Raw genomic sequence first — 13,779 nt, forward strand, 5'->3', positions numbered from 1 at the left:
TTTCATTTGAATGATTGCGTGGTCATAAAAAAGGACGAGTTTCTTCACCCTTTTTATTTTTTGCTTGATGCGGTGGGTTTGGCCGTATATTCATATGTCGTTTTGTATTTAATGCCTATATATAAAAAAGCATGAGTGTTTTTCGTTATGTGGCCATAACACGTTATAATGCGATTTTTCGTACTTTTTGTTTTATTATTTTTATGTTAGGTAGGTACCTCTGCTCTACCTTTTTTTACATTTTTGTTTTATTCAGTTTGTATTCTTTTTTTTAAATTTAATATAGCATTAGGATATTGATATTGATTATCATTTATTTGTTTTTGTTGTAATTTTTGAGTCCAAATAAATTATTGAAAATGAAATAATTTAAACAAAATATAAAGAATATTTTATTTCCATGCGGAAATTTTAATTGCAATTTTATTAAAACAGAATTTTTTAGTAATAGATTTCATTTTTATTTTAATCAAAGGCAAATCTATTGATGTCCATTTTATTGTACAGAAAGCGATGTAGTCAGTGTCGTGTGGGAATACTTAATATTTTCTTAAATTTTCTATTTTTTTTATAAAATTTTAATGAAGAATTTTGAAAATTTAATATTGCAAAATTAAATAATTTTTTGGATGCACATACTATAATTTAATTGATATGCCCTCCCTGGGCCTTTTTATATATGTTTCCTATGAAGGAAAATTTTGCTACAACAAACAATAATATAAACTAAAACTAATAAATCAATCTTCCACTTGAACAATAATTTACATTTTTTTTAAAATTGCTATGGTAAAAAAAACACCCACTCAACTTTTTTGACAGTCCTTTCTGCATTATTATCGTTACAGCAAAATTTATTTAAAGTCGATGTCTCTACTGGTTCTTGAGCTTTGGACGACGAACAAAACTTACCAAACATACTGATGTACGAACATACAAACACACGTAATTATTTCGACTCGTCGAGAAGTGTCAAAATTTTCAATTCGACAAATAACTTCCTATGGGAAGTTAATGCAACCCAATTTTGTTTGTCTATCAGTTTCAAATAAAGGCTTTTCGTTGAAACGCGACAGTAATGAGACTCTACTATTGGTAGTTAATCAATAAAATTGGCTGATTGCATTCTAGAAGCATACAATCTCGTATGTGGTTTGGAATTTGTAACGTCTGTACTATGGTCGGTACTTTCGTTTGTATCTAGTTAGTCAAACCTTTTATTTTTCATCATTGATAGTAGTTTTAGTCCACAATAAAGCGATGTTATTTTTTAGTACAAGATTGTTGTTGAACATTTTTGTACACACACTGTATCTCAAGACATTGTTTTTCAACTGTGACGTGACACTAAAGTTTCGTCTTGAGTTTTCACCCTCACCCCTTTTGAGGTTTAAATACTCGTATTTGTCAAGTTTTTCATAAATTATTGTTTTTCTGATCAGCACTTTTACCAAATCGCTCCAAAAATTGGACACCTTTGCAGTTCGCATAATTTCCTGCATTCTAGTTGAGTGTTTTTCTCTGAGAGCTTGCAGGTATACCTCTTCTTCGCAAATGCAGGCATCTGGCGGATCTACAGGATTTTTATTTGTAAGATTTTGCTCTAAATCTTCTCTTATGAAATTATTTATTTAGTTTTACTCGTTGGTGCTTATAGACAATTAATCTACCTCAAAGATATAGTATCAAACACTTCTTCATAAACATTACACTTTTCTGCAGACGTCATTATTGCTTATTGGTTAGAATCTTTATTATTGTTTTTTTGAATCTTTATATTAAACAAATTTAACATTTGCAAGCCTCGAAACATGATGAAAAGCAAAACAAGGAAGAAGTTTAAATAAATATCTCAAGAAAAATGTGTATCTCCTTTGTTCTAGCATATTAGGAAAAATGTGAATAGTGTAACTCCCTTACCATTCTTGCGAAGATTTGTAGTTAAATTTTCATTTTTGAAAATTTTGGAGTAATCAATGATTTTGTATTGAATTTTAAAAAGTTCAGTTCGTTATTAAAAAGTCTGTCGTTTAATTCTAGTAATAACATAGTTTTTAATCATCAAATGCAAAAGAAGATAGTCTCAAAAGTAATTTCTGTTTATTCAAAATAAACCTTAAAATACCATTTGATAATTTGACATTTTAAAAATTGGTTTTCCTTGTGGACTTCTAAATTAAAGATAAATATTATTGTATCCACGTATCACTGCTATCTCTCTTCCTACTACTAAGACAAAATATAAATGATAATAGTAATAGTAAATTAAATAAATTAATTAATTATATTTTATTTGTTTTCAACATTTTCATCTGAAATTTTAATATCACACAAATATTTTAAAATTCAATAGAAACTTATAGAACTGGTATAATTGAATTGTTATTAAAATTCCAGAATAATCTGATTATTTGAACTTTTCGAAAGAAAAAAAAATATCCAACAAATGTTGAAATGATGCAATGGATGAATTTTAAAAAAATCATCCATCACGTGAATATTTTACAAATACGAGTAAAAGGTACACTCACAAATAATTCAAATACACTTAACGGTGTCATTTGCATAGGAATTTCAAACCATTCCATAATTCCATAAAAAATATATACATTCATTGGAATATATATCCACACCTTTGTATGTATGTGAATAAAAGCATTAAATAACTTCACCTAGTTTAGAAAAAGTATAGGTATAGAAGATACCAACCTGTGTGTACCTATTCATATTTTATGGTACCAATTCTATCTACCCTGGAGTAATCTCCTGTGTTCCAAATCGATAATTTAAATAAAAAATTTAAGTAAAATATTGAAAATTGTCAACAAAGGACATTCATAAAGAGACGTCATTTTCTATACATATCAGGCATTTTGTTTTGTTCCTTTTAAATGAGATGATTATAATTTATTATCTATTCAAAGTATTTTTTTTTGCTTATTCTTTCTTTCTCTTTGTATGCAAATTAATAAAATGAGCTTTCTTTTGACTCATTAATACAATACTGTGGACAATTTTTGTTCCTTATATTATACGAAGACAAAAAATTCCTATACAAAATTAATTAGAATCGGATATTCAAAAAAAACCAAAACTTTTCAAAACATGTACATACGAGTAAGTCTAAAAAAACATTTTTAAATTATATTATTTTGGTATACTGAAATAACAGATTAATGCATTAAAAATTAATGCATTTATATAAGACATTTAATATTTTTGAATATTTAAGACTAAAAATAAAAACAAGAACAAATTTTGTGTGGAAAATATGAATGCGAAACTAATTTATAACAAAAAAGAGCACTATCGAAAAAAGTATGTTAGCAACTCCTAAAGGTTTTTACATGTTAAAAATTAAAAATTGTCAAATAAATTGAAAAAAAAAACTTTAATTCAAAAAAATGGTTTTTAAAAACCATGAGTTTGACTGTTTATTGATTTCGAAAAGATAAAGCTTTTAAGGATATTTTGTTAACAAAAAAGTGATCACAAAATATTTGTCACCTTTTACGAAGGCAAAATGATATCACCTTAATAATAATTTTATGCTGCAAAGAATGATGTTTGGTTTTATGGTCAGTGTCGCTGTACAGCCCGTACAGTCAGTCGTTATATTTTCTACCCCATTCTCCATCTATGCGTACGGGACCAAAAATCACCCGAAGAATTTTTCTCTCGAAGCTTCCTAAGACGCTCTCATCTTTTTTTGACAGGGTCCAGGCCTCAGCGACATAAATGAAAACCGGAATGATGATGAGTGTCTTATAGATGGTGATTTTCATGCTCGAGAGAGGGCTTTACTTCTCAATAGCCTTCTAAGTCCAAAGAAGCAGCGATTCGGAAGAGTTTTTCTTTGTTTGATTTCAGCGCTGGTGTTGTTGTCTGTGTTAATAGCGGTGCCTAGGTAGACAAAGTCCATAACTACCTCGAAGAAATAGCTATATATTGTGGCGTTTTGTCCAAGACGTCGCTGTTCAATGTCTTCTTCGCTTCCGTCACGTGACGGTTGAGTTTTGCACAATTCTTTCCAGAACGATGTTGAAGAAGTCGCATGACAATGTATCGCCCATCTTGCAAACCTTTTTTGACATCAAATGCATCGGCGAGATTTTTTCCGAACTTGATAGAGCAGCGTGCATTCTCCATCGTCAATCTGCACAAACAGATTAGTTTGACAGAGATGCCAAAACGAGCCATTGCTCTGTAGAGCTCTTCCCTATCGATGTTGTCGTACGCAGCTTTCAAAATCAATAAAAAAGAAGGTGGGTATCTATTTGAAGCTTCTAGGTTTTCTCGAAGATCTGTCGTAGTGTGAATATTTGGTCCTGGTCGGAAGCTACACTGATAAGGACCTATCAGGTTGTTGACGAACGGCTTCAGACGTTCACATAATATGGCAGAAAGGATCTTATATGCAAAGTTAAGCACACTGATGCCTCTGTATGGTTGGCGCAATTTAGAGGGTCTCCTTTTTTATGTATCGGGCACACTATGCTGAGATTCCACTCATTGGGCATGCTTTCTTCCGACCATATTTTGCAGTTAGTTGGTGCATGCTCCCTACCAAGTCATCGCCTGCTGCTTTGAATGGTTCGGCAGCGATGCCGTCAGCTGCAGCAGCTTTGTTTGACTTAAGTTAAGATATAGCTATCTTTACTTCGTCAAGGTCGGGTAGGTAGAATTGTTGATCTGCGACGCCGCCGAGGTTGAATCGTTCTAACTCCCTTACAGCGGCATTGGGTTCGTCATCGCTGTTATATAATTTGGAGAAGTGGCATTTCCATATTCTCAACATAAACTGTGGTTCTACTACGATGTTCCCTGATCGTCTTTACAGGCTTCGGTTCGTGGCTGGTACCCTTGGGAGGTTTTTTTTACCTTTTGGTAAAATTTACGAACCTCATTCCTGTTGTGACATCCCTCTATCTCCTCGGAGTCAGTACCCTTGAAAACAAAATAAGATGTCACAGGCAAGAATTGGTCCAACGCATCATGCCACGTGTACAACTTATTTTAAATGTACCACCATTTTTTTGTTAAAAATTATATTAATTTTTTTATAAAATTTAACAAGAAAATGTCTTTCAATTTTAACTTGCGACATAGAGGAACTATATGCTAGTATTGCATTCGTAAGTAATTTCGGCCTCGAGATTTTAATCAAACATGACGTTACGATGGTACGAAAAATTTGGTCAACCGATTCCGGCCATCTGTATAGGCTTAACCCTACAGCCCAAGGCATTGTGTCGATTGGGTTTAGACTTGGAAATTAAAGTTTTTTTAAGACGAAAAATATTAGTTACTCCCACTAACAATAATTGACCAAAAATTCAAAAAATCGAAATGTGTCAAAAACGAACTGATTTTTTTTTTAAATTATCTCTAAAATTTTGTCTTGATATATTTTAGTATTGCTCTACAAGGGTATCTCCTATAGATCCGTTATATTGCTTCAAGTTTTCTCAAAAACTTATGAACCGAAGAAATCAGATGACATTTTATTTTAAAAACTCACTTTTCTTGCAAGTACATTTTTAAATCTTAAAATACAGGAAATATTTTGAACTCTAAGGATGCATGAGTATGTTCCAACCGAACTTTCAACATTTTTCATTTTTAAATTATAAAAACACCTACGGAATTTCTTTGGAGATCCCTTAGTCACATCTTCATTATATGAAGTTCTTGAGATAAGAAAATGGTATAGGTAATAAATATTTGCATGATTGAAAACTATATTCACAAGGTTTAAAGTAAGAAACAGTAATGCTTTTACTTTCAAACACAATAATTTTACTAAAGTTATAATTAGTTTCTAAACAATTTTTTAAAGATAAAAAAATATTTTAAAACATTCAATTATTTTTATTGTAAATCTAAATAAATCAAGTAGTTTACATAGAAAAATAAAGATCGAAATAAAAATATACGTTTTTTTCTATTATAAAGCAGGAATAATTTTTTGTGTCCAAACTTTCTTTTGCACAGTATTCTAAAGACTGACAAAAGGCTCTTCCACCACGCTGATGTTCCATCAGAAATACCGAGAATATCATTGGCGTGAAAAGACAAAACAAAATAATAACAGACGTATTCAACCTCAAAGTCATAATGAGATCTATTGTTCCCACAATGAATTTCAAAAAAGAAAAAGATAAAAAAAAACGGGATAACGGGCCTATACACTTATACAAAAGGTTCTTTCTTTTATGATTATAGATACTTACGTCGTTGTCGTCGTGTTGGGTATAATAAGCAGGAGATTAAGGAATTATTATTTTCCTATTAGATTTTCGTTGAATTTCCATATTTCCAAAAAAAAAACATAGGTATCCACTTTTTTCATATTTACCAACCCAACATAGAATATAATAAATTTGCCTAAGACTTATTGACAATGTCTCCATAGACCATAACGTACCGCATACCTATTGGACCATTGCAAGATACTGTGCCTTTAAAACCATATCAGCTGATGAAAAGTCATAACTTTTCAAGATTTTGCTTATACTTTTAAAGGTTTTAGGTATTCTAATCACGTTTCTGTGGTTGGACTTTATCCGCGATACGATAAGTTGTTTGTAAGGCAAGCAAGCACAAGCATTTAATCTATTCAAGCGTATCGAATGGTTATACAAAAAAAAATGTGACTGGAACACTTAGAACGAACGCTTTTGAAGGCACCAGGCGGATTTTTAACGAACATTAGATTATAGTCACATCGTCTTTGTGGACATCAGCGATACTCAGACGACGATGACACACAAAGCGGCCACAGCAGTGCTATCAGCGCCATTGGCGGCAACGATGTTGATGACAAGGCATGTTGGGATTTTATTGCTTCCAGGTTCTTTTACCTTTAAATTAAACTGAACCTAATTTTTTTCTTTTTTCTGGATTTACGGAAATTCTTGAAGAAAAAAGAAAATGGGATGAGTGAGGGTGCTTAGCGGTGTCATTGTGGAATTTTTTCCGTAATGAAAAGTACAATTAAAATGGATTACCATAAAGAACAAAGAAAAAGGTATGTAGTTTTTCCCCCAGACTTATTCTGATTGTGAGTTAGTCTATTATTATTATTTGCGGGAGCATCATGAATCGCATGCACTGAACATAGAAACATAGGTTTTTGCTTAAAACTGTTTTTCCTAGGTATTGAGGTGGAATAATAGATAGCTTTGATGGGAATGGCAATGGACATTTATCTGTGTAAAAGCAATTGCAGCCATTAAATGAAGAGGATTAAGCTTACCACAAAAAGTGTATCCTTGGTTTTGCTTTAGTTGATACTAATTGCTTTCGGTTTGAATAAAATGGCTTACCTACTTCTTTTTATGGTGATTTCAATAGGTACCAAATGAATTCTGATTAAATAAATTGGCTCCGTAAATGAATTAAAGACTCTTTTATAAAATCAATGTTTCTCTTATTATAGGGAATATTTAATTTTGTAAAGCTGTATTAGTAATAGTTTTGGGTTTACCTAAGCTGATTTTGGTACATTTCCTAGAGGATTTTGAAGATGATAAGTTTTTTTTTTGTTTGATGATTTTGTACATCATACATCATAACAAAAGTTATATAGAAATTGACAACCACTTAGATAATGGTCAACATTAGAGAGATTTAGGATAGTGCTTATAGTGAAATCATTTCGTATTCCTGCATTTACGAGGATCAACTCTGAAATTTTTTGACTCAATCAGAATACTAATGATAATAAAGACAGAAACAGAAACCTTGGCAGGTTTTTCCAAGAAAAAGAAAATAAACTATCTCTATGTAAGACAAAACCTCAAAATAATCCAGCATGAGTACATTAAATGGAAATATTGTGTTCTAAGGAAAAATTGTTCAAAATGGAAAGAGTCAAAAATGATTTGTGAGCAAAATATTAAAAAGCAACTTAACTGCTGTAATTTTAATTTTGTGGAAAAATCAATTTACTGTTACAACCACTAATCCAGCTCAAAAACCACACCAAGCAATCACATTTTAAAGTTAAAGTTCGGATTTTCTCCAAAATCCAAATCATTTTGATAGATTTGAAGGACCCATTTAGCAAATATGCGATGGAGCTCCTAGATGAACGGCTTTAGTTTTAATGTTTTTGTCAGCCCTACAGATTGTAGCTATAATATCAGCTGTTGTTGAGATATGGAAATAGTTTCGATACACATCCCAATCCCAATTTGGTACTCATGTTTAACTATTGCCGGCCGACTATTTATTACATTTCACTAAGATCCAAAACTGGTTTAGATTATACAAATCGAGCATTCGTAAAGTGAATTTTAATTATTTTATAGTTTTTCAAGCACGTTTCGTGCCGTTTAAAAAAAAATCAATAGATAGTTGTAAAATTAACATACAAATACCGTGCTATTTAATATGAAACTTCTTATTGGAAACTCCATTTGCTTAATATTAAGGAGCTTTCTATACATATATATATATATATATGTTATAGAATATATGTTCTTGTTTTATAGAGATTACCTATTTGTGAAAAACGTAGGGGAGGCAGAGTACGTGTTTGACATCACAACAATTCACAATTCACGCAATCTTCCAATCCAGAGTTCTTTTAGAAATAAAATTTGATTTTCAAAATAAATGCTGTCCTAAAAACACAAACATTCTGTTTTTCGATAGGTTCCAAAAGAAAATATAAAAATAATATGGACCACTTGAAGCTTTAAAGAACATGAAAACATTTTATTGTTTTGTTGTTGTTATTCTAAGCACTTAACTAAATTATATTTTTATTTTATTGCAGGTGACAAAGCTTGATGATCTAAGTCCAATTATTTTCCTGAATCGCACCAAAGCGGCTTTAAATTGTGCAGCTGGATCTATGCAGGTTTGTCTTTTAAGACTTTCAAAGTATATCTCTTCATTTGAACTATTAATTTTTGTTTTGCTTCTAAAAAGGTTGGGCTTAAATTTAATGAGCCCTTTTTCGGTATTGCTTATGCTGATTTTGACAGAAATAGTGCCTGTCAGGTTCTTGGTAAAGGAGAACTAAGCTATAATCTTGAACTGCCATTAAAAGGATGTGGAACCAAACAAGTATGTTTAATTGTCATTATAATAAAAAAAAACTCATATATTTAACTTGTTTTGAATATATTTTAGGAACCTCAACGTGTTTTTACAAACAACATTGTTGTACGTTTTCACCCTGGCCTCGAAATGGACGGTGATGAAATAATAACCATTGTTTGCAGATATCCACCACCAGTTCCATCAATTCCACCAGGCCTCCCAGCACCAATGTATTTCTCATGTTTTCTTATATCCCAATTCAAGAACTAACTCTCAATCCTTACTTACAGCTTGAATGAACTTGTAACCGGAGCAATCTCTGAACCTCCACTTAAGGGCATTCAAATTCTTATGATCATATGTGGAATCATGTTCCTTACCTTGTTGCTTCTTGGTCTAGCTGTGTCCTCTTACTGCCTTCGTCGAACACCTATTCCGATTGTCCGACGACTTCCGATGTCAATGGGAAGTGGTTCAGAGATCACGAAACTTAGTGACAGTAGTCTTGGCAATCTTTCAAACTTTGAAGTTTTGAAAATTCCACGAGCACATGCTGCACTTGCTGCTGTTCATAGCTCATCGGGAAGCGAGGGTGTACTTATTCCATCTGACTACCCAAGTGAATCACATTCGGAAATTGAAGAAATTGACACAAGGTAAGAAAAACCTCTCAGTTTTTGGAGAATCTATAATAAGCAAGTTTCTTTTTATTTAACGTAGGTCTTTGCCATTCAGTTCAGCTGGAAGCTTTGAAAATCGTGCCTTTGTTCAAGAGACTTCAAGCATTTACAGTGAAAACTACGGACACACCCAAGAATTCCAGACGTCTAATGCTGTGGCAAGTACTGTGCCACGTCTACCAATTGCTGCCAAGGAATCTTCACCCAAATTCGATGTTCAAGTTAGAGTGAAGAAATCACCACCACCACCACCATCCCCTGTGACTTCTGACACTGAGAGTGTTGCTACTTTGCGCCATGAACGCAATAACCTCTCTACCATTATGGAAACCCATGAAGACCGTGAGAGTGTCATAACAATGGACTCATTGCCACAAGATAACGCTCAAAGTCAATTCACTTATGTTCCTGAACTTCATGCTGCCCCCAAAGCTGAGCTGCCACCACAACCGGTCTTCTCAGTTTACACGCGAACTCATCACGAACTCAATCCACGCCAGGAAACTTGGTCCGAAGACTTCACTGATGGAGCAGCAGCTAGCGAAACAAGAAGTATTATCTCAATGGATTCAGAAGTTAATGATATGCATTCAGTTGGAGAATTGGTCGATACATCACATTACTTCGAGACTCACAACCAATACCTCCCCGAGCCACCAATTGTTGTCAAGAAACCCCAAATCTCATCGCACACCGTTGACGATGTCTTCCTGCGAACAATCACTGAGAAGAAGACCATCGAAGACATTGAAAGCCATAAACGCAGAATCACCGAATACAAACCCAGACCAGTACCAGATCCAACTTGGGATGTTACCATCCGCAACTACCCCAGTGAACGACAACAACAGCAATGGGAGAACTTCTCAGATATCTCAAGTGCTTCTGGAATGACCCTAACACCGAAGATGGAACGTTCGACTTTGAGTATTCCTCCACCACAGCATATTGAAGAAACCGGAAAACAATTGACATCACCTCAATTGGTTGGAAATATGAAACCAATTGAAATTCCACCCGAGGACAAGGCCGTCCCCAACTGGGATGTACTAATTCGAGTGCTGGAAGAACCACAGGAGAATATGCCCGACGTCGTTGATGATGCCAGTTCGATTCAGTCCAGTGTCCATCCCATGGCTCATCACATCAGCTACGATGACAGAGCTAAATGGAAGGAAATCATAACCACCGAATCTTCACTCCGAACCATGCTCACTGAAGCAGTCATAAGAGAGGACTTCGAACGTATCCGTCAAGACACTCGCTACGAGAGAATCTTCGAACCCCAGACTTGGGATGTTATTGTACGAATTCTAGCACCACCAGCCGATGATAGCAGCGATGACAGAGCAGCTGCTAGGCGTTCGAAGAAAAAGGAGGCATGGGACACCCGTTCACGTCGCAGTTCGTTGCCAACTCTTTACGAATACGACAGTGATGGTGGTTCGAGTGTGCGTACAATTCGAAATGATCCCATCCATCCATCGTCCTCATCGAATTCTTACCAACCTAGTGGTCGATCACGTCATAATTCTAGATCCTCATATCGTTCCGACAACATTGACTTCCGTTCCATGTCCGAGATGACAGTGGACTTTGCTCGACCTGACCACTTGGATAATATGTCCGATGCAAGTTCATTCTATCCCAACCAATATTTTGGCGATGAAGAGTCATACGATCGACGGTCGTTCAATCGTTCAATAAGCCATCCTAGTTTGGCACGTTCGGCTAGTGAATTCACCGAGCATTGGGCTGCTCCGGATAATTCGGATATGTCATCACCCGAAACAACTCCAAAATCGAGAAGATCTCAGCGAATGGTGGTAAGATTTTTGATTAAAGAACACATAAATTATGTCAGAACGTCGTAAGTCAAAAATAAAAAATCTCTCGGGAAGCACCGAATTCCCTTTAAATACAGCAGTTTTTTGACATATAATATTTTGATCTTATTTAGATTGTCTTTTTATGATCGTAGACTATTAAATTTTTATTTTTTATTCTTCCAGACCACATTCCAAAGTAAGGGTCCTGCACCACCTCCACCACCACGTGCTGGACGAACTGTTACTGAGACTCAAACCCAATATGTTGAGTCACACTCAAGCACATTCCATACAGAGAACGAACCACGTCCTCGAGATTGGTAGACAAAATCCGGATAATCCATCCAGAGAATTATCCAGAATTAATCAAAAAATGTAAGAAATATTTCTACACGTCACTGCTAAATGAAAAAACAGCCAAGTTAAAATTTATGCTTGAAATCAGTTTAAAAAAAATTGTTTCATAATAATTATGGGTTTCAAATAAATATTGTGCCAATAACCCAAATTTCAATAAAAACAGAAGGAGAAATATAAAATAATTAATTTTATTTTTTGTTTCATTAATCATTTTAGTTATGTATAAATTTAAATAACGCAAATTATCATCAAATTTGAAGTTAAAAGCAGTATGCTGGGAAAATATTGGTGATCTAATTAATTATATTAACACTGTGATATTTTCAAAAAATATCTATTTAAAAAAATATAAAAGAAAAATACAGAAAATTTAGAAAGAAAAAAAAAATTACGAGAGAGATATTAAATAATTTAAAAATATTTTATACAAATATTACAGAATCCATTTAAATTTGAAAAAATCAGAAAATCTTAAAATTTATATTAAGGTTTTGTTTTCAAAAATGGACTTTGTGATATTTTGAAATAGCATTCTTGTTGTGAATAGAAGATTAAGAAATACTCAACAATACTGCCTTCGTACTTAAGCAACATTTAATGAAACATTTTATTTTCAATCTAATGGCATCATGAAAGAGAATAACGTTTATTTTTCGTAAAATTGTAGAAACGATAATTTTAAGTTTCTGAAATTTTTGGATTGATATAAAAATTTAAATGCTTTTCTTATTTTCATAAATCAATAAAAATATCAACGAATTTCAAATTTCACTATAAAAACATTTGTTTTATTATAAATCAATCCATTTAACTTGCCAAAATTTCAATATTATTGAAAATGCCAATCACACAGAAGATGTAACACAAATCTTTTGTTTCTTTTTTCTTAACAAAATTTAAGTTCAGCCTTTTTCATACAGTTTCACATTTTATAATAAAAAATATGTAAAAATGTGAAAATCTGGAAAAAGTTGATCTGTAAATTAGAAATAATGTATTCAGAAATTTAATAAATACAATTTAAATTTCTATACTTATAACTCAAATGGGGTTTTAAAACAAAAAGTATTTTATTAGAAGAAAATAAAATAGATACTAAATTAACAATATTAAATAAAAAATATCTAATTTATAGTTCTTAACGTTATTTTTTGTATTTGTATCTACTCCGTATATAATGTTTATCTTATAGGTGGAGGGACTCAATTGCAATTTTCAACAACAATAAAACAGAATTATTATTATGTTCATAAATTTGTTAATTAATATTCCTATTAATAAATTAATTAATAAAATTTTTACATACAAAAATAACTATAAATAAGAAATACAAAATTAACAATAATTATTGTATTATAAAAAAAAGTTATTTCTATTTTATCAAACAAAATATTAAACTTTGAAAATAAATTAAATAACTAGAAAAAACAATAAATTATACATAAATACAAAATTTTCATAAATGATGGAGAAACTTGATAATATTATAAATATTAAACTTTGTAATTGATAAGAAAAAATTGATATTGTGAATTTATAATAACATTATATAAAATAATAAATTACTAACTAGATTATTTTTTATTTTTGTTTTAATACAAAATATTTTAAAGGAAACCACAGCAAACATTCTCTGATAAAGTAAGTTTTTTGTAGTCTTTGGTTTATTGTCAAAAACTGTAAAATCAACCTTCAGTGGTTTGTTTATTAAAAAATTCTTTATTGAGGAACTTAATTCCTACTCACTGCCAACAAAATCCACTTAAGTAAAGTGAACTAAGTCTCACAATGGAACTAAGTTCCCGTGAAGTTTACCTGCCCCATTTAAAATATAAAAATCTATAAGATCTTATTAG

At 32.2% G+C, this 13,779-nt stretch overlaps 1 protein-coding gene across 1 annotated transcript in view; it reads left to right on the top strand.

The window, feature by feature from the left end:
* The window catches only part of LOC129944629 (uncharacterized), a 58,561-nt gene extending 45,339 nt beyond the window's left edge, over positions 1-13,222 (top strand). The window contains exons 4-9 of the mRNA XM_056054195.1: positions 8,786-8,869; positions 8,941-9,078; positions 9,145-9,284; positions 9,345-9,710; positions 9,775-11,560; positions 11,747-13,222. Coding sequence (XP_055910170.1) covers positions 8,786-8,869; positions 8,941-9,078; positions 9,145-9,284; positions 9,345-9,710; positions 9,775-11,560; positions 11,747-11,887 — 2,655 coding nt within the window. The 3' untranslated portion in view covers positions 11,888-13,222. The remainder of the gene's footprint in view (positions 1-8,785; positions 8,870-8,940; positions 9,079-9,144; positions 9,285-9,344; positions 9,711-9,774; positions 11,561-11,746) is intronic.
* The last annotated feature ends 557 nt before the right edge of the window (positions 13,223-13,779 follow it).

Source organism: Eupeodes corollae, chromosome 2, assembly GCF_945859685.1.
Source record: "Eupeodes corollae chromosome 2, idEupCoro1.1, whole genome shotgun sequence".
NCBI classification, from domain to species: Eukaryota; Metazoa; Arthropoda; class Insecta; order Diptera; family Syrphidae; genus Eupeodes; species Eupeodes corollae.